The sequence below is a fragment of the Lycium barbarum genome, chromosome 8, assembly GCF_019175385.1.
Source record: "Lycium barbarum isolate Lr01 chromosome 8, ASM1917538v2, whole genome shotgun sequence".
NCBI classification, from domain to species: Eukaryota; Viridiplantae; Streptophyta; class Magnoliopsida; order Solanales; family Solanaceae; genus Lycium; species Lycium barbarum.
Genome location: NC_083344.1, coordinates 7,553,417 through 7,574,287, shown reverse-complemented (window position 1 = coordinate 7,574,287; position 20,871 = coordinate 7,553,417). Strand labels below are relative to the sequence as shown.

General features: G+C 34.5%; 3 protein-coding genes across 4 annotated transcripts; 2 read left to right on the top strand and 1 right to left on the bottom strand.

Annotated features, from left to right (window-relative positions):
- Window positions 1-5,992: 5,992 nt before the first annotated feature.
- On the top strand, window positions 5,993-10,843 carry LOC132605849 (transcription factor LUX-like). 2 transcript variants are annotated; one of them, XR_009569471.1, is made up of 3 exons: window positions 5,993-7,043; window positions 7,299-7,649; window positions 7,734-10,843. XR_009569471.1 is itself a non-coding variant. In XM_060319105.1 (2 exons), exon 1 carries the CDS (start codon window positions 6,222-6,224, stop codon window positions 7,020-7,022), a length of 801 nt encoding a protein of 266 aa, XP_060175088.1. In that variant the 5' UTR covers window positions 5,993-6,221; the 3' UTR covers window positions 7,023-7,043; window positions 7,299-10,843. The 2 variants fall into 2 exon arrangements, 1 of the variants encoding a protein (XP_060175088.1); XM_060319105.1 differs by having other exon boundaries at window positions 7,299-10,843.
- A 535-nt stretch (window positions 10,844-11,378) lies between these two features.
- LOC132605848 (pentatricopeptide repeat-containing protein At5g59600) lies at window positions 11,379-14,576 on the bottom strand. Its single transcript, XM_060319104.1, has 2 exons — window positions 13,742-14,576; window positions 11,379-13,311 (listed from the first exon to the last, which is right to left on the bottom strand). The coding sequence occupies exons 1-2, from the start codon at window positions 14,394-14,396 to the stop codon at window positions 12,383-12,385; spliced, it is 1,584 nt and encodes a 527-aa protein (XP_060175087.1). The 5' UTR covers window positions 14,397-14,576; the 3' UTR covers window positions 11,379-12,382.
- Window positions 14,577-17,467: 2,891 nt separating this feature from the next.
- LOC132605847 (pentatricopeptide repeat-containing protein At2g13600-like) lies at window positions 17,468-20,466 on the top strand. The gene is made up of 2 exons (XM_060319103.1): window positions 17,468-18,694; window positions 19,054-20,466. Exons 1-2 carry the CDS (start codon window positions 17,518-17,520, stop codon window positions 19,743-19,745), a joined length of 1,869 nt encoding a protein of 622 aa, XP_060175086.1. The 5' UTR covers window positions 17,468-17,517; the 3' UTR covers window positions 19,746-20,466.
- Window positions 20,467-20,871: the final 405 nt, after the last annotated feature.

The window sequence follows — 20,871 nt, the reverse complement described above, 5'->3', positions numbered from 1 at the left end:
GATTCTTAGTTTACTACCATTTTATGAAAAATTTAATGCTCTTATGTCTGCAATTGTATTTGCTTGTGTTGGTCCATCTAGTGATGTAGGATGTATTAGTTCTTTTTGGGGTTCCCACTTGGTGTTCGATACCCGCATTCTGGTCATGACTAATCTAGATTTGCGCCGCGTAAGCTCCATTTAAGGAGCGCTAATAGGAATTCTTTCCGTACCTCGGATTTGAACCCGAGAACTCTGGTAAGGATGGAAGGATTCTATGCATACCGCCATGAACCTCGTGATAGTGAAGTAGGATGTGTATTCTTGTGGTTGTGGTATTTGGTTGCAGTGGATACAACTAAAGTGACTAATTGGTGCACTACATGGTCGATTGATTTAAACTACAAGTTGGTTATCAATCTCACAATCTGAGTTTTAATCATGTCAGGTTTTTTAGGAAAAAGATTTGGTCATGTCACAATTATGTTTATTTTAGGTACAATGTGCACTCGAATTCACCTAGTCTTGTTAGATAATTATATGCCAGCAGAAAATGCTAATTTTTATGATATTAGAAAGATAAAGGTTTAAATAGCACCGACAGTTAAGATTTATACAAGTCAGTCTCAAATTTAAATCTTTTGAATTGCCCATGCTATGATTTTCTACCACTTTTTGAAATTATGTCAATTTTTTCATATTTTATGAACAGTGTAGGAGTATTTAGCTTTCGTCTTTGACTATTAGTCAAATGAAATGTTAACAGTCGGTCCTCCTTGGAATTAAGAGCCTGTTTGGATTAGTTTATTTTAGGTGCTTTTAAACACTTTTATAATGTTTGGGTAAGACAAAAAAAATATTTTTAAGAACTTGTTTTAAGTCAAAATAACAAAAATTAGTCCCTTATTTATGACTTTTAGCTTATAAGTTATAAGTCCATCAAAACAGGCTCCAAAGCATAGCCGTAGTAGTAATTGTTGTAAGATTAGAGGTGAAGGGAAATTCTCTCGAAATCAAACTTTTTTGGTACTTTTTCATATTTCTTGCATGCTGTGGTTAAAGTATAATTGGTCAAACTTGTTGGTAGACATGGGATGACTCAAGCAGTGTATCACGCATTTTTTGTACATTTTTCTACTACACGGATGGTATGGTATTATTAATGATTTTTTTTTTTATGAAGTATGATAAGAAAATATATTTTAATGCTCAAAAGGATGATAGTATATTTAACTTCCAACCTAAGAAAGCCAGAAGAGAAAGAACAAATAGTCAATCGCCTTTAGGTTTACAGTACAATTTGTATTATTTCGTACTTTGAAACAAAATGTTTTTTCATCTTTTTTGGAGTTAGCGTAAGAGTCTAAATTGACAAGACGTGTCTAGTTGAAATTATAGACATTCAAAATAATTTTAGTGATCTGAAACCAAATAACCGCAAAAATAATTGCCTCTACTCTAGCATGTGCTAGCTAATAGTACTATATACATCTTGATTAATTCCCTAGGGATTTTTCTCTCCTACGTGAGGGGGTTTTCTCTCTTGTTCTTGTGACGAGTTTTTTGGTTTCTCAATCCACAGACCCACCAATCCCCATGAGTTCCCTTGTATGAAATTGTCCCACGAACAATTTCAGAGTTGAATGACCTAGTCCAGCTTAAGTGGCCTAATTTAGTTATACTGTAAGAAAAGAAGTGCAATGAGCCCATTATGAGGAATGTTTGAGTAGGAGATACTAAAGAAAGTTTCATACAAGTATTATCTCAGTATCCAATCTGCCGAACCCCCGTGAATCGTGATGTTATGATCTTCTATATTCAGGTCATTCCTTTTCCATTATTTGGCATACGTTATTCATGTAGCATTTAGATCGAATGACTTTTTAAAATTGCATATATATTTTCACATATTATGGGTAACATATTTTTTTGAGGAATTTATTAAAATATTCACTACCTAGCTTTCATCGATGACCTTCGAATGAAACATGACTAATCAGTCCTTGGAAGCAAAGGATAGCAGAAGTAGTTGTAAGATTAGAGGTGAAGGGAAATTTACTCTAAATCGAAACTTTGGTACTTTTTCATAATTCATAAATGCGTTGCTTAGAGAATAATTGGTCAAACTTGGTGGTAGATAATGGGATGACTCGAACAGGATATCACACACATCTTTGTACATTTCTTTGATGCATTCTTGGTGTTTATTAATGATAAAACTATTTCCGATGCATCTACGATAAAATAACATATTTCAATGTTTAAGAGAATAATAGTATTCTAGTGTTGACATATTTAACTTTTAACCTATGGTCCACGAATTTGACTCACGTTGGTGTAAGTGAGGAATCAAAGTTAAGTCGTTGGGGTTGAGAACAACTTATCTTGTAAAATGTTTCTTGTTTTTTCGAATTTAGATCTATTATGCATGTTTTAAGATGTTTGCACAAACTATAAGAAAAATATTTAATGATTTTCAAGTAAGAGTGTTTATTTATTCGTGTTTAAGGTTTTGGCGCACTTATTACAAAATTATCTAATAATATTAATCAGCAGGGTTGTTTGATTTGATCACCTTTTATTGCTTCTTCAAACTTTGTTAAAAGATTGGTGAGACTTTTATTGTTTAGAGTATTTTATATCTCTTCTTAGACGTTTCATTTAATTAACATTGTGATAATTAGAGGGGCAAAATGAATTTGAAACAAAGTAGTTAATGAATTTTATATATCTTTAAATGTAAATACTTTAGAATAAATACATTAGGGTGTTTATCAAGCGATTCAATTCGATAGCTATATTTATCGATTATCGCAATTTTTTAATGTGTCAAACCGCTAACTAAACTGATAAAATATCATTTAGTTTGATTTCAATTTTATTGGTTATGGGTTAAAGTCGAATACTTGTAATCGAAGCCAGATATCACTATCCTTTTTATATTTTTCTACTCCGTCTGCTAATAGAGGTAGATTTAAAAGTTGTATACACTAAAAAGTATAAAACCAAGCAAGCTTTCAATAATTTAATTATATAAGGTACATTATTTTACAATTAGATTATCTATTTACTCTGAAAATTCATTGCTACCAGTAACTATTTTGCAAGAATTCATTAAACTCGTCAGGTATAAAAGAATTAAACCCAAGAGATATTACCTCAAAGTTTTCATTCTCTACTTTATATAAATGTAAATTGAGTAGAACCTACCGGAATTATTTGTTAAATCAATACAGGAGTTAGATAATTTGTTCGCCGTATTAATAATCGGTTAATCATATAATTCTAAACTGATCTCGAATCATTAATTCGATAAATCGATACCAATAAACCAATAATACTTTTCTCTGCTTAGATTATCAATTACTGTTTGATTTTGAACAATACAAAAGTACATTTTTTTCAAAACAATCCATTCTTCATTTTACGTGATATTATTCTTTATTACTCCGTTCCAAAAAGGAATAACACTTTCTTGTAAGTAACTTAACCTTTAAATTTTTAATTATACCTTAATATCATTTTTTACCATCACAAAATATCATAACATTTTAAGATCAAAAGTTTCAAAATTTTATCTTTACTTTTTAAACTTTATGTTTAATTAAACTATATTTCCTGAATTGAACCATAAGAAATATTTCAGGGAGTACTATCCTCAGAAAAAACTAATACAGGTTAATCATAAGATAAGATTGTATACTTAGGACAATTACTAATTCATGCAAAAAGTACTGAAGGAAAAGGACAAAAATCTAAATAAATGGACACACGTCACATTCCAATTGGGCTATCTCATGAGAGTAGAAAAGTGAGAAAGAGATGTAGATATTTATATAGTAAGATTCGAAATTCTAAGGGATCGTTTGGTATGTGGGCATAAATAAGGATATTTCAAGGGTTGGGATACCATGAGATTATTTATTCCACTTTTACATGATAGTAATCTTATCATTTTAATGCAAATGGTGGGATAAACTAGTCTCGAGACTAACTAATACCTAGAATCAAATGCGGAGTAAAATAATCCCATATCTTATCCCGGAATTATTATTCTTATGCCACCAACCAAACAGTCCCTAACCCCCTGTTTGGATGGTTGTTTCCTGTGGTTCATTATTGTATTGTTTTCCTTGATACCATATTTATTTTCATTGTTCTTAAAATTATATTGTATGGTGTTGTAAACCCATTATAGTTCTGTTGTTATATAATCCTGAAACAACTTAATTTTTGTAACCACATATTTGATAGTTTTTGCGTGGTTACTTATTTCATTTACAAATTACTAAACAATATCATACAATCAAACCAAACATAAAGATGTTATTAAAATACAACAAACGATACACTCTATCCAAGTATTGTATTAATTAATACTCCCTTTGTCCCAATTTAGGCGATACATTTTCCTTTTTAGTCTGTCTAAAAAATAATGATGCATTTCTATATAGAAATAATTTAACGTAAATTTTTTCATTTTAGCCTTAATGAAATGATTTACAGCCACAAAATATTTATGGCTTGTTTTAGACCACAAGTTTTAAAAATCTTCCTTTCTTTCTTAAATTTCGTGCCTAATCAAACTATATCACAGAAATTGGAACAGAGGAAGTACAATACAATACCATACTATCAGCGACGGACCCACCTTGAAGGGTGGGGGGGCACGTGTGCCCGGTAACTTCGAAAAAAACCCTATGTACATATTTATATCCCTTGAAAAACTATGAAATATTTTAGAAGGACCGCCCAAACATAATTGCTAAAGTAGTTCAGTTGGTCACTGTGCTTCTAAGGTGGTGCTCGCGACCCAAGTTGAAGCCTCAGCTGCTACAAATTTTGTTTTATTTTGTGGAGTCCAATTGTATAAATTTGGGTCTTTACAAATTAGTCACATAATCTATATTTTTTTTTTTACCTTTTTTATTGTTTAGTCCCCCTCCCACTTTACTGTTTCATTAAGTTCCTTCCCTAAAAGTCCCAAATTCCAAAAAACTTTCTGACTTCCCACTTCTTTTTCCCAACGTAATAAAAGAAAAACCCCCTCTTTCGGCTCTCCCCTTTCTCAAAGACTCAAACCATTCTTCCATTATCAAGTTTCTCACAAATCTCTAAGAGAACGTCACTCATAATCGAATCTGTTGTCGATATTCATCAACTTCTCCGATAATCGAATTCGAGCCAACAATTGGACTTCTCTCACCATAAAGCTTTCTCTTCTTTTTCAATGACTAACATAAGTTACTTATTATTTAACTATATCCCTATAATCTCATCATATAATTAAATTTGGATTTTTTTAATTAAGAAAGTGGCAAGTATATAATATTCATCATTTATATAAGAGAAAGTGACAAGTATATAATATTCATCATTTATATAACAAGTACAAATGTACAATTAACTTAAGTCTTTAAATTATTGATGTAGCAAAAGTGGTGGTTGATGCAAATTTTGTGGAGACTTATTCACTTGTTTATTTACTTGTGAAGTTGAATTTGATTTTACCTGTCGCGATTGCAACAGTTGAAAAAACGTTCTCATTTATTAAGTACACCAAATATGAATTATGTAGTACTAGTAGTGATGTATTTTTAAATAATTGTTTAGTTTGTTACTTTGAGAAGAAAGTATTTGCAACTGTAAGCAATGCTGCTATTATTAACCGTTTTCAAAAAATGAAAACACGCCGAGTTCAAGTATGAGTTCATGATATACTTTTGTTATATTAATACCAAATTAATGATATTTGATAATATTGAAGTTTCTACTTTGCTATCATAATTATTAAATTTTTTAAGAGTCGCACGCCTAACCTACTCATTAGTAATTGACGTACTAAAGACAATGATGTCCCCGTTGCGCTTAAATCCTGAATCTGCCTCTGCATACTATTGTACATTATGAAAGCATAGGTAACGACATCCAAACAGAGTGTAAGGAGATCAAAAAATATCTAGCTAAGTCATCCACGCTGGACAAAATTTGGAATCACATCTTGCACTTTTTCTCTCACTTTTTCCAACCTATCTTTATTATATTCCCATTTTTCCACCGCCACATACCCCCACCACCCCTCCTTACACCCCTGCCTTCTCGCCGGTGTAAATTTACCGGAAAATCCTCTCTCTCTCTCTCTCTCATCCAATCCTCTACTCATATCACGCAATATTCGAAAAAATTATAACAACAAAAGAGAGAAAAAAAAATTGTAAGATTTTTTTTTTTTTTTTTTTACTATGGGTGAAGAAGTGAAAATTACCGATGATAATGATAATAACCGTGTTGTTGAATGGGAAGAGGGACTTCCAAGTTTGGATGATTTAACGCCGTTATCTACGTCGTTAATTCCACGGCAACTGGCATCAGCTTTTAGAATCACATCTGAACCGTCAAAAACAATGATGGACGTTAATCGCGCTTCGGAAAATACGTTTTCCTCTCTCCAAATTATATCGGAGAAGGATAGAGTAGAAGAAGAAGAAGAAGAAGAAGAAGAAGCGGATCTAACGGATTCGAGAAAGACACGTAGGATTGAGGAAGCGGTAACTGAGGATGATAATAATAATAATGTGTTTAGTAATAAGGGTATAAAGAGGCCGAGATTAGTATGGACCCCACAACTACATAAGAGATTTGTCGATGTGGTAGCACATTTAGGTATTAAAAATGCTGTACCTAAAACAATTATGCAACTTATGAATGTTGAAGGATTAACAAGAGAAAATGTAGCAAGTCATTTACAGAAATATAGGTTGTATTTAAAGAGAATGCAAGGGTTATCTAATGAAGGACCTTCAAGTTCTGATCATTTGTTTGCGTCTACGCCCGTGCCTCAGAGTTTACAACACCAGGGTAATAATAGTGGTAGTGGTAATAATAATGGTCATAATATGGGTATACCTATGCCAATGCCTATGATGATGCCAATGCCTATGATGGGAATGTCAGGACATGGATTTCATGGTCATCCGTATAATATAGCGCAACAGCGTGACTGGTCTGGAAATAAATTTGGTCCTTATCATGGTGACAAATAGTTACAGAGACAAGAAAAAGAGGTTGGATTCTTGGTTCTATATATTTCCCCTCCGTTTCGATTTGTTTGTCTGGATTTTAATTAGCATGGAGTTTAAGAAAGTAAAAAAGACTGGTCTTAAACATGTCTTAAAGAGTTGCCGAAAAAGGAAAGACCGCATATGAACGGAATAAAAAGGAAAGTAAGACAAATAAATTAAGACGGAGGGAGTAGACTATTTGCAACTCTAGTGTTTGTGAATTTTTTTTTGTATGCTAATAGTTAATTATTTGTACAGGGTTGGTTACTGGATTTGTTCGTCAGAAATCTCACTTGGTGGAATGCAAAGTAGGAAGTCAAGTTAGATCATTTAGGTCTTTTTTTTTTAAAATTGTTTAGATTTGGTAGATTTATAGGGACAAAAAGTTCATAAATTGCTCTAAGTTTCTTAGAGCCAGGTCATATCTGATTGTAGCTTCTTATTCAGAAAGGATGTTAAAACATAATACATGATGGCACTTATCTTGAAATAAATTTGGGTTTCATCATCAGTATAATATGGCGCAACAGGAGGACTTGTCTGGAAATAAATTTGGTGCTTATCATCATGTTGCTCCTAGTGAGAAATAATTACAGACAAGAAAAAGAGGTTAGATTCTTGGTTCTATATATAAGTTGTGACTCTACTGTTTGTGTGAACTTTTTGTATGCTAATAGTTAATTGTTTGTACAGGGTTAGTTACTGATTTGTCCATCAGAAATCTCACTTGGTGGAATGCAAAGTAGGAATTCCCGTTAGATCATTTAGGCTTTCTATTACTTGTTTAGACTTGGTAGATTTATAGGGACAAAAATTTCATAAACAGCAGTAAGTGTTGGTGATAGGGGGAAAAAGCAGTTCTTTTCTGAATGTCTGATCAACATGTACAAATGAAGTTCTTGCATTGGTAATTTTCTGGCTCATGCTTTTACCTCAGAAGATTGTTACAAATATTAAACGGCGTACCTGATTACATGTATTTGTCTTATTGATCTCTTCTCAAATAAGGAAAAAGTTTTTGTCCTGATAAAAAATACTCTGGTGACATTGTGACAATTTGATTTAGACTGCAAAATGGCAGCTATTCTTGTAAAGCATTGGTGTGGATGTTTTCCTGAAATAATTTCACCCAACAGCAGCAAATTGTTTGTACGACCTCAACCTATCCTTTTAATGATAAGTGTTAACCCTTTGTATCAGTTTTAGTATTAGACATCTGTTTTCAGGAATGATCAAAGACTCAATACTAAAGTAGGAACTTGTCAGCTTCCCTAACATGGGTATATAAAGTATTATCCCTCTTCTCCCACTTTACAGCCATATTTCTTTCTATCACATAATGATTCAATGTACCATATATCATTGGCCAACTTTGTGGTTCCTAAGTGTTTGTGCTTTCTTAAAGTTCAGTAACAATTTACAAACATTTCATGTGCTTACATTTTTCTCTAAGGCGGCTTTAGGTTTTCCGATATACCTAGATAATCTGCTGCCCTGTTTCCCTTATGTAATGAACATGATGCAATATTCTTTGGGAGGACCAATTAACTGAATATCTTATTTGGCCTAGCTGAGTTAATCAATTTTCCGTCATCTTCGTACATATATGTGTATTTTCGACCATCAACGGTGTGACTGAAATCATGTGGGATTAAATTTTGAGCTTTTGTGCATGACTTTGGTTCACAATTTCATGATACCGCTAGTAACTTCTTTGCAATGTTGCTTGAGCTTGAAGCTTTGTATTGTGAATGCGTGGCGTTTCCTCCGTGTGTTGTATATGTATATGTCTATCTATGGACTGTGTGAATGTGTTTGTCTTGTACTATTCCTTTCTTTAAGCTACTTCAATGAAGCAGCAGTGAGTAGGTAAAATTCAGCTGATTGTAAGATGCTGTATAGCACCTTCTTCAGTACTTTCTCTTCTTAATATTGTTTGTTTGTGTTCAAAATTTGAAGTGGAATATAGTTTACCCAACTTGTATCGCTTTGAAACTCCGCCTATGTGAGCTTTGCAAAGCGTAGCCGGTCCCAAGCCCGGATAAAGGAGGAGGGTTGATGCCAAACGTAAAAATAATGTAACTATGAAGAATCTCTGGACTCTGAATACTATAGCGGACTTCAGCTAAAATAGATGTTACTTGTCTTCGTGCATTAGTCTAAAACGTACATGTAGATGCAATGAATCACAACTCATGGAATGAATGAGGAATTTGGAATGATTTTGATACATTGTGGAATTTGGACCTTTTTATGTAAGTAACCACTTGTGCCCCCAAGGGTTTGGTGTAGCTGTCAATGAAGTTGGACCTTTTTATGTAAGTAACCACTTGTTCCCCCAAGGGTGTGGCCTAGTGATCAATGAAGTGGGTTGAGAACCATGAAGTCCCAAGCTCAAATTTCAGCAGAGACAAACACAGTAAGTGATTTCTTCCCATCTGTCCTAGACTTGGTGGACAGAGTTAACTGGGACCTGTTACCTGGAATTAGTCGAGGTGCGCGTTGGCCCGGACACCACGGTTATTAAAGGAAAAAGTAAAGTAACCACTTGTGATGGTGGCTGATTAGAAAATGAGTGGAAGTTGACATCCATTCCTCTTGATCTTGTAGGTCATTCTAGATTGATGCAGGTGTTAGTATTGTTCACACTATCAATTCCGGAGGGAGATGGTTTTTCTGTAATTTATTGGCTTTATTAACTACTTGTTTTCTGTTTGTTTTGCCTGGATATTTTCCCTTTACTGCGTAACTTATTGTTCATGGTTAGGTTTTCCTTATAAGGTAGTCGTTAGGTTTTCACTGGTTTCTTGATGAAGGTAGTCGTTAGGTTTTCACTTGTTTCTTGATGAACATTACATGGAATGGTTCTGATTAATTATTAGACAGCACAAGTAATTACTCTTTCAGATTAAGCTTAGCTTGCTTTCCTTGTTGTCCCTGTGGTGCCGTGTAGTTTCTCTTTCTCCTTACATCTCATCTTTCTCCTTATATCTACTGTTTGTCACTATGACTACGTATACTGGCGACTACTCTTTTAGGTGGAGAAGCCAAGGATATTTCATGCTCTTAAGTGTTGAAAGCGCTGCGCTACCTTTGTATAGCACAAGGGCATAACAATTTCAGAAAACATTACTGTGTAGGTATCAAAGACAAGCGCTCTTGAGCGCATGCTCAAAGAGTGGTGGAAAAGAAATTCTTTTATTTCTCTTTATGAAATATACTGCCCTATGTTTCTTGTCCTTGTCAGATGGTAACTGTCTCATTCAGGTGTTTTCTATCCTCTCGCTATTTGGTAGAAGATCCTATCTTGAGTAGTTGCTTGTTTCTTTATCATGCAAAATATAAATTGCTTATCATGTATACTTCGTACAATGAACGTCTGCAATTTGTGCTCGCTCTGCTATTCTACCAGACTTGCCATTCTTCATAGACAGATTATGAAGGATACAACCAGTATAACAGAATCCTGTGTCCGTTTGTTTGCTTGATTGCTTTTCATTTGCCTTGTGCTTGCAATCATCTCTGTGGTGTGCGGTTATCAAGCAATGGATAACTGTAATCCAGAGAATTCATAAGATCAAATGTCGTTGATTCATCCTTCATGTCAGAAGGTTTTTGCAATTTTATTGTATTATCACTAGCTGGACTTGCCTCCTGCACAAGGACCGAACGTCCCATTTTTATAACTTCTTGGAATTACTGGTGATTCCTTGGTGTCCTTTTCTATTTCATTTATAGTTGATATGATGGAAGTCATTTCTTATGAGAAGTTCTGTAAAATGTTGGTAATAATTTCTTGGAAATTGTTTCCGGTCGTAGGACCAGATTGGTGACTGGATAATATATTTTCAATGGAGAAGTGTGTTGCAATTAACTAAAATATGAGCATGTAGCAGTAGAGTATTTGGATGAAATTTTAATGTTGTATTAAAGACTAATAATAATGTCAAAGAATGAGTTGAAGCAAGTAATATGGTAGTTGCAAAGAAAATGACTTCTCCATATTCACTTTAGATGGAAAATGTTTCTCCTGAAAAATATTTTTTAGCTTTTTTTTTTTTTTTGGGAAAATCACTTCCGCCCAATTCTTGAGTCATTTAACTTCCTGGAAACACTGAACTTTCTTCTGTCATTTTAACTTGGTTTCCGCAGTACTTTGGTGAATGGATGAGAAATGTAGTAGTATTGCATTTTAAGAAATTATAATATTTTGAAACACGATAAACAATGTTATATGTTCGTTTACGGCAGGGTAATGTCGGTTTAAAGCATATAGATTAACAGTTTCATCACAGATGAATATCTGTCACACAAATAATTGTATCGTTTCTCCAAAACTTCCCTTCAAAAATACTAATATTAATTTCTCAAATCCAGTACACGTACTGTGCAATTTATTTACAAGGCATTAGATTCAAAGCTCAATGCAGCATTAAAATACTAGCCTATAATCTCAAAGAAACCTTTAGCATCTGATTTCAGACCATACAACCTCCCGTTCAGATACAGCCTACCAGGATTTTGTGCCCTTCCATAGTATTCCGTATAAACCAGTTCCTTTGCGCATGCTATTACTTATTGATCCCAAAGTCTATGGGATTTCTGTAAGGGTTTGCCATCTGTATCTCCTCGACAAACTGTTTCATTTCCAGCACTTTGTAGCGTCCTTGGAAACCGAGCTGGTAGTCAAGGTGGTAATGGACTCAACTAAGATCCTGAATCCAGCGGACACTAGGTTGTGATCACCTTGAATCTAAACCTTGTTCAATAACAAACTGCCTGCCTCTTCATTAAGTGGGGCATTGTTTTTTCCTTTGGTGTATCTGTTGACTACAACAACATACCCAGTATAGTCGCACAAGTGGAGTCTAGGGAGGGTAGTGTGTACGCAGACCTTATCCCTAGGGTGAAAAAACAACCATTGGATTTCTCTACACCGCCCCCTCGAGGCTCACCTTCATCCTGAGCATATGACCAGCTAGTGTGCTCTCAGCATCTTGAACCAGCAAGCGACAAAATTTGAATGATCACATTTGCTTCAGTAGTTGTTAACCACCTTTGAACGAAGCACCATGTCTCATTTCTGTGCTAGTACTAAATGCCTCTAGAACTTGAAAGAAAAAAGTGGAGTTGTCAGCCAACTCTCAGAGAAAAAATGTGGTTCACGTCTGGTTGCGTAAGCTTTTCAATTGATCTGTACAAAAAGTTTACTAACAGTGATAGGACAGAAATCTGGTTAAGGTTCAGTCTTTTATCTCATTTTGAAGGTGATCACCTCAATTTCATAGGGATACATTTTGCATCTTTAAGTTGTTTACCAAATTTCCCGTGCCTTCTGTCTCTTATGCAACTTCTACCCAACTACAGCCAGGAACCTTTTGCAGCTTCTTCTTCTTGATCACCCTTTTCACCTTCGCGACATTTACCCACTTACTTGCATCAGCATATAAACCTGATAGCAACACACTACTCCCAGCGCTCTCAGGTTCAAGTTTAGCTAACATTTCAGCTGCAACCGCTGCTAAATCCATATTCCCATGCTGCCTACATGCCCCTAATAACGCTCCCCAAACGAATAAATCCGGTTCAATTGACATGCTCTGAATCAAATTGTAAGCCTCATCGAGTTTCCCTGCTCTCCCTAAAAGATCCACCATACACGCGAAATGCTCCAATCTTGGCTTAATCGCATATTTTTCCTGCATCAGTTTAAACAAACTTTCTCCGTACTGCACAAGTCCAGCATGACTACACGCTGTAAAAGCTGCTACGAAAGTCAAGTGATCGGGTTTCGTCTCTTCCTCTCTTAACATTTGATCAAATAATCCAATTGCTTCACTGCAATACCCGTGATTCGCGTAGCCAAAAATCATTGAATTCCATGTTACAGTATTTCTCTCATGAGTCTCAGAAAATAAGTGCTTCGCTTCACATATAAATCCACATTTTGCATACATGTCTATGAGAGCACTTCTTACGTATATGTCCTTTTCGATACCCATTACTACTGCATAACCGTGTATCTCCTTACCCCGCATCAAGTCCGCCACAGTTGCACAAGCGGGCAATATACTACTGACCGTAGCTGAACTCGGACACATCCCAACATCCAACATTCGCTTAAACATATCAAAAGCATCCTTGTTATGAAAATTTTGCACGAGTCCGGAAATAATACTAGTCCAAGAAACTACATCTAGCTCGAGGCCATTGTCCTGCATCAATTCAATAACTTCAAAAACCATAGCTCGATCATCTGCTTGTGAAAACCCTGCAATTAGAGGTGAAAAAAATTAGCCCATGAAAATATAACCTGCCCAACCCGCCCAAGTTTGAGCTGGTTATTGACCCGCCCATTTATTAGCTCAACCCATTTCAGCCAACCCATCAAAAAGTTGGGCTGACAGGTAGCTCATGGGTCAATCTTGTCAAAATATTTTCAAAAAGTCATTTTCTTATTTGATATATTATATATAGCCATAATTAAGGGAAAAAATAGTTTTATTAGGTACTAAAAAACTATAAAAGAACGAACCATGAAACTAAAACTTAGTAAAAATTGGGTCGGTTAGGTTATGACCCGCTTTTTAGCCCATTTCAGACCGAGTAACTTTGGGCTGGTCAATAACCCGTCCATTTATTAACTCAGCCCATTTTGGCCTTCCCAAATTCAGGCCAACCTGCTCATTCGATACCCTTACCTGCGATCAGAGTGTTGTATGTCACCACATTAGGCTTCATACCATGAACTTTCATTTCCTCAACCAAATCCAATGCTTCTTTTACAATCCCATGTTTTACACAACCCGAAACCAAAGCGTTCAACGCCACCAAATCTTTATCCGACACGCCATAAAACACTCTTTTCGCCTTCTCAACTCTACCACATTTTGAGTACATATCTATCAATGCACTAACAACATATGTATCGAATTCAAATTCATTCTTTAAAATCACACCGTGCAATATCTCTCCTGATCGATAATCATTAAATCGTCCACAGGCTTTAAGCACACTGGGCAAAACAAACTTATTAGGCTTCTTTCCTTGTCTTTGCATTTCAGAGAAAACACCCATTGCTTCCTTATAAAACCCGCGACGAGCATAGGCACCGATGAGAACAATCCAACGTCGAATATCTGATTTGGGAATATTGTCGAACAGTTTACGTGCATGGGATAAGTGCTTACATTCTACGTAAAGACCAATGAGTTTTGAAGCGAAATGTGTTCGATTAACCAATCCATTGATCACCAAATGTGCATGTAATGCTTTGCCAAATTGTAAGGCCCCATTTTGAGTATAACATTCAACAAGTTTTGTGTATATGTCAGTTGCTTTGGCGCCAATGACCATTTCTGTCAGTTTTGGATTAATTACTTGTTCTCTAAAACTAACTGCATTTTGAGAGAAAAAAAGATAATCTCATATTCTCATTTTATTGATCAAAATATATTTTGGGGAAAGAACGGGCATGTGCTCTGAAACTAAAATAATTACCCGCTCATACTTTCATTACTAAATTAAAACTATTTACTCGAGATGTTTTCAAAATTATGATATCAACATGATATATAAATATACTGATATGGTATCATGAAAGACTGCTTCAGTGCTTTTTTTAGTCCTCCTTGATATCATCATAGTATATAAATATATTGAGATGATATTATGGACACGTTCATTTATTAAAAAAGATACACTTTTCTCGAGAAAAAAATCTCTATGATATCATCGTCTGATATACATATAGTGTGATGGTATCATAAAAGACTGCTTCAGTCCTTCAATGAGACACTCTTCAAGACCATGTACCATCATGGTATATAATAATACTGAGATGTATTTTAGAGGACTGTTTCAGTCATTTTCTTAGTCCTTCGTGATACCATTATGATATATAAATATACTGCGGTGGTATCACCGAGGAAGGAGTTTGGGCTAAAGGGTATGTTGGGTAAATATTTCCGACCGGCTGGAGTAGAAGCGGAATTACTTTAGGAGGGACATGGAACGGATAAATATTTTATATTTTCGGAGTATTTGGTGTTATTTTCGCATATATTTTTTTGTTTAATTAATACTCCCTCCGTCCCATTTAGATGAAGTATTTAATTAGACAATATCGACTAGGTACAATTTTAGACAAATAACCACATGTTTGCGCTGAATGCCAGAATGGTCATTCAACTTACAGTACTGTATACGAAAGCCAATTTTTATTTATTTATCTTCTAAAAATTATTTAACTTTACCTAATTAGCTTCTATGACCATTTTAGCTGGAAATACAAAAAATTTCATATATAATTTGATTATCTTGTTACGGTTAAATATTGCATTGAATGGATTGGGTTTCAATTGGGGATAGTATGTTGGTCGACTCTATGAGATTTAAAAGACATCGAGTGCTGATGACACGCTGGTCTATGTAGGGCATGGTAATAAACAGAGATAAGGGTAAAAAACACAGCTTAACTTTTTTTTTTTTTTTAGTTTCATACCTAAACTATCACAAGATTGAGAAAACTACCTAAATTATCACTATCTAGTTTGCAAAACACACCTGAACTAAATGTGTGAACTCACTCTCCAAAAGGTAAGTGAAGCTGAAATTTTCTCAAAAAATTTATCCACATGACATAAGTAATGCTATGGTGGCACCTACATGGAAATTAAAAAATAATATTTTTTTTATAAAAAAAACTGTATATATATTTTTTAAAAACTGCATTATTTTTTTAAAAAAAATCCTTAAAAAAATAATGCAGTTTTTAAAAAACAAATTTGGATTTAAAAAAAAAACAATTTGTAAAAAATATCAAAAAATTTAGAAAATCAGAAAAAAAATTAAGAAAATGGAAAAGTTGTTTTTTTTTTTTAAATGTGAAAACTAAATAATCAGTTTTCTTATTTTTTTTAAAAAATAACTTTTCCATTTTTTAAACTATTTTTTTTTCTATAATTTTTGCTATTTTTTTACAAAAATTATTATTTTTCAGTTTGTTATTTAAAACAAATAGTTTTTTTTTTTTAAATTTCCGTGTAGGTGCCATTGTGACATTATTTATCCACGTGTACAACACTTGGCAACATTTGTATATAAAATGGAAAGTGTAGATCACATGCCATTCAAGAATAATTTGAGGTGTGTTTTGCAAACTAGATAGTGATAATTTAGGTAGTTTTCTCAACCTGCTGATAGTTTAGGTATGAAACTCAAAAAACAATGATAGTTGGGGTGTGTTTTTGACCCTTGTCTCTAATAAATATCAGTAAGTACACCCTTTGTCTTCAATTATTTGTTGTGATTTTTAAAAATAATTATCTCAAATTATTTATTATTTTAGAAGTTTAGGATAAAATTAATTTTTTTCTATTTTAACCTTATAGTAATTGTTCTTGAGACTACAATCACCTTAATTATGGGGTGATATTTATTTGTAGGATCTATTTAGATAATCCTATGGACCTATGTGGGCGAGATGATCTTTGCATTTGCATATAACCGATTTGCACCCACATTTAGTAAAAGTTTAGATTATGTTATTGATGAAAATGACCATTAAATAGTGTAATTAATTAAAATATAAATAAGAGTAAAATAGTTAAAATTCATCCTAATTAGTAAATGTATTTAAATAATCTGAGATGAAAAGATATTTCACTTCAGCGTTTTAAAAGGCGGGAGCGTGAGGCGGGACGTTTTACTTACTACGGGGCAAGGCACAGGCCCATGGATCTTTAAAATTTTAAATTATAATATAGTAAAATAGTATAATAACACAAAAATATAAAAATATATATATTAATAGTTATAAGAATTTAACACATGATTAAAGAAACTCATAGAAAACAAAACTTCTAACATGATTTTACAAGTAGAAATAATGCAATGATTTAAAAGTTATTATGAGATGGAAACGAACTCTAACCTCTTAATTTTCAAACAATAAAAGAACAACAATTTCTTAAAGCATACTACGATCATATATACTATGCAATTTACCTTCCTAAAGAAAATAATCAATAAACTTTATTAAATTATAATTAAAACATCACTCCTTCATGAATAAATATAAAATTACTTTCAAATAGCAAAATAATAAATTATGATAATTTTGAGATATAGTAGTAAATATGCAATACTACGGCTTGTTATTTGAGTTACTCTCAATCGTCTTATTTCTATCGATGAAGAAAACAATTAAGCATCATTCATTTAATAAAAAATTATGAAGGTCATTAATGTTAGGAATTTGACACATAATTTGTATAAGAACTCTTAGACGAGCCCCGAACGTTTGACGTTAGGCGTGTTCATGGCATACAGTCGAACGCTTAGGACGTAAGCCTCGTAGCACTAAGCCCCGAGAGATTTTGCCTCTACCCCGCCCTGAGGCGAGGCCGAACTGCCTTTCAAAACACGGTTTCCTTCCGAGAGGCCAAGTCAAAGTGAAGGACCTCTCAAACGAGCAATGATTCGACATAAAATGATTTTAAGATCACCTGCATTTCACCTATGCTACAACATAGCAAAACAAGCAATATTATCCAACCAAATTGCTTACCAAGTTACAACAATCCATAATCTTGGTTACTGTACCAACCCATGTTTCAAAGACAAATACAACGAGTCAAATAACCTTAATTTAGACTTGTCACCTCAGTTACATCAAAATGGTCTTCTACTTGACCAATTTAGCCTCAATAAAATCATTTCCACATGTGCAAAATTGGGTTGCTTATCAATTGGAATACAAACCCATTGTCAAATTATCAAAATGGGTTTCAATTCAAATGTATTTATCAATACATCTCTTGTTGATATGTATGGAAAATGTGGTATTGTACTAGAAGCACAGAAACTGTTCGATGAAATGCCTGAGAGAAATGTAGTGACATGGAATGCTATGATTTCTGGATATTTGGACACCCTTTACGCCGAAAAGGCGATAGCATTGTTTCTTGAAATGTTAAGAGAAGGTATTAGTCCAACCCCGTCTAGCGTTTCGGCTAGTTTAGTTGGTTGTGTTCAGTTAGAAGCATGTGAATTTGGGGTTCAGTTGCATTGTTTGAGTTGGAAAGTTGGTTTTGCTTTGGATGTTATAGTAGGGACTGTTTTGATTGATATGTATTTGAAATGTATCGATATTGAGACTTCGAGGAGAGTTTTCGATCAAATGCCTGAAAGGAATGTTGTTACTTGGACTTCCATGATAAGTTGTTATGCACAATATCATTGCCCTTTTCAAGCTATGGTTTTGTTTAAGGAAATGATGACATTGGGAATTAAACCTAATTATGTTACGTATACGAGTTTGTTGAGCTCGTTTTCTTGTCCAGATTACTTGGTTCATTGTGAGCAGGTTCACTGTCATGTAATACAGCAGTGTTTTAACATTAATCATTACTTGGTGGTATCGTTGTTGTCTGCGTATTCGGGGTGTAGTTGTAACTTAGAGGATTTTCGTAAGTTGTGTTTCGACGTTATGAAATGGGATGAAATCTCCTGGAACGCAGTCATTTCCGGTTTCTCTAATTTAGGAGCCGGTGGAGAAGCGTTCTCCTGCTTTTCAAAAATGAGGCGGGCTGGTTTTACCGTTGATCACTACACATTTGCAAGCATTTTGAAAGCAATTGGGAGCATTTCAGGTAGGGATGTCAAATGGGCGGATCAAAAAGGGCTGAGTTAATAATTGGGCGGATCAATAACCCACCCAAAAGTTACTTGTGCTGAAATAGGTTGGGTTAAAATGACCTAAAAAGCGGGTCATAACCCAACCCACACTATTCTTACTAAGTTTTAATTTCTTTGTTTGTTCTTTTATAAATTTTTAAGTACCTAATAAAACTATTTTTCTCTTTATTAGGGCTTTTTATATAACATATTAAATAAAAAATGTATTTTTGAAAAGATTTTGATAAGGTTTCTCATGAGTCAATTTGGGCTACATATCAGCGGGTTGGCTGTGTCATGTTTCATTGGGCTAATTCACCACGCCTATTTTCAGGCCTGGAGGAGGGAATGCAGACCCATTGCTTAGCTCTGAAAGCAGGACATTTTTCTGAAATTATCATACAAAACGGGCTTCTTTCCATGTATACAAGGTGCGGTAGACTTGAAGATGCTCAGAGAATATTCACATCAATGGAGGAACGAGACCTTATATCGTGGAACACACTTCTTACAGGGTGTGCACATCATGGTTATGGTCGGGGTGTGATTATAATGTTTGAAGAAATGAGGAAAAATGGTATTAAGCCAGATTTAACCACATTCCTTGCTGTTCTTTCGGCTTGTAGACATGCTGGCTTGCTCGACGAAGGGCTTATTTATTTTGACCTAATGAAGAATGACAATTCTCTACCACCACCAAAGGTAGAGCATTATGCTTGCGTAGTCGACCTTTATGGCCGTGGTGGTCATCTACATGAAGCAAAGGCCTTCATTAACAATATGCCAATAGAGCCAGGACCTTCGGTTTATAAAAGTCTACTGAGTGCTTGCCAACTTCATGGTAATAAGGAACTTGCTGTGATTTCTGCCAAGAAGCTTGTTGAAATATGCCCTAATGATCCCGCAACATATATATTGCTAGCAAATGTCCTAGCATCGGAAGGGAGTTGGAGCGACGCAGAGGGACAGCGGAAGCTTATGTTGGATAGAGGATTGAGTAAGAAACCTGGTTATAGCTGGCTATAATTCACAATAGGGTGGTATCGTTACCAATTGACATGATTCAAACTCTGTCACAGACAAAAGCCTGGTATTTAAGTGAAGAAAGATAAAGGGGACCCATTATCCACCGAGTTCCTAATCGTGCACTATTGGCTCTTAGGGATTTCTTGATTATCCTTACTCACATAACATGATACTATGACAAGTGAAGTTCTTTGTCTCAATAATCGTAAGCTCTTAAGGGTGTGTTTGGTATTAAGGAAAATGTTTCCCATGGGAAATGTGTTTTCGGAAAATAAGTGGTTTTGTTGCTTATTTTTTGGGTGTGAAGGAGACAATGAACTTGGAATGCCATTTATGGAACTTGTTTTCCCTACTCCTTAGTAGGGAAGTCATTTTCCTCATTGTGAGGAACTTGTTTTCCTACGGAAAATGTTTTCCAAAACAATTTGACCAACCAAACATGGGAAAAGTGGAAAACATTTCCTCCTCCATACCAAACACACCCTAAAATTGGAACCAATCTGTACATATTAGACTCTCATTTGATTCCTGTAGGTACATAGTTGATTAGGCTGACAATGAGAGAAAAGGGTGGGTTTTTCATTCTCTTATATCCACCCTTTTCATCAATTGATTCTTTTATCATTTTATGTTTTCCCTTAGAAACTAACTTGTGCTTTGACTGGTTTAAGTACAATCATTCCCGCAATTTGTAGATAAACATGACACACTTTCTCTTGTACTTCTATTTCTCTGCTCCTTTGGGTTTAACAGTCTCTAATTTGTTATTTCTGCTCCTAATTTATAACTAGAACTTGTTAAATCCTGATAAATGCGCCATTCTTTCATTGTTTTACTATAAGCCAAATATTTTTAAGGACTATCATTACCACTGCCCACTTGTGGGACTACGCGGGGTATGTTGGGTATGTTGTTGTTGAATATCATTACCACACCTCCAATTTCAATACTTTATGCATTAATATTTTTTCAACAGATTTTTAGTTTTAGATATTATCTGTTCCAGAAACTGTTGGAACACATGTTAGTGCCAAGGTGTGGGCTAGGATTCAACATCAGTGTATTCAATAGAATATAGCGACCTCAAACTACACTAGTTTAATGGATAAGGGCCAACTACTAGAAT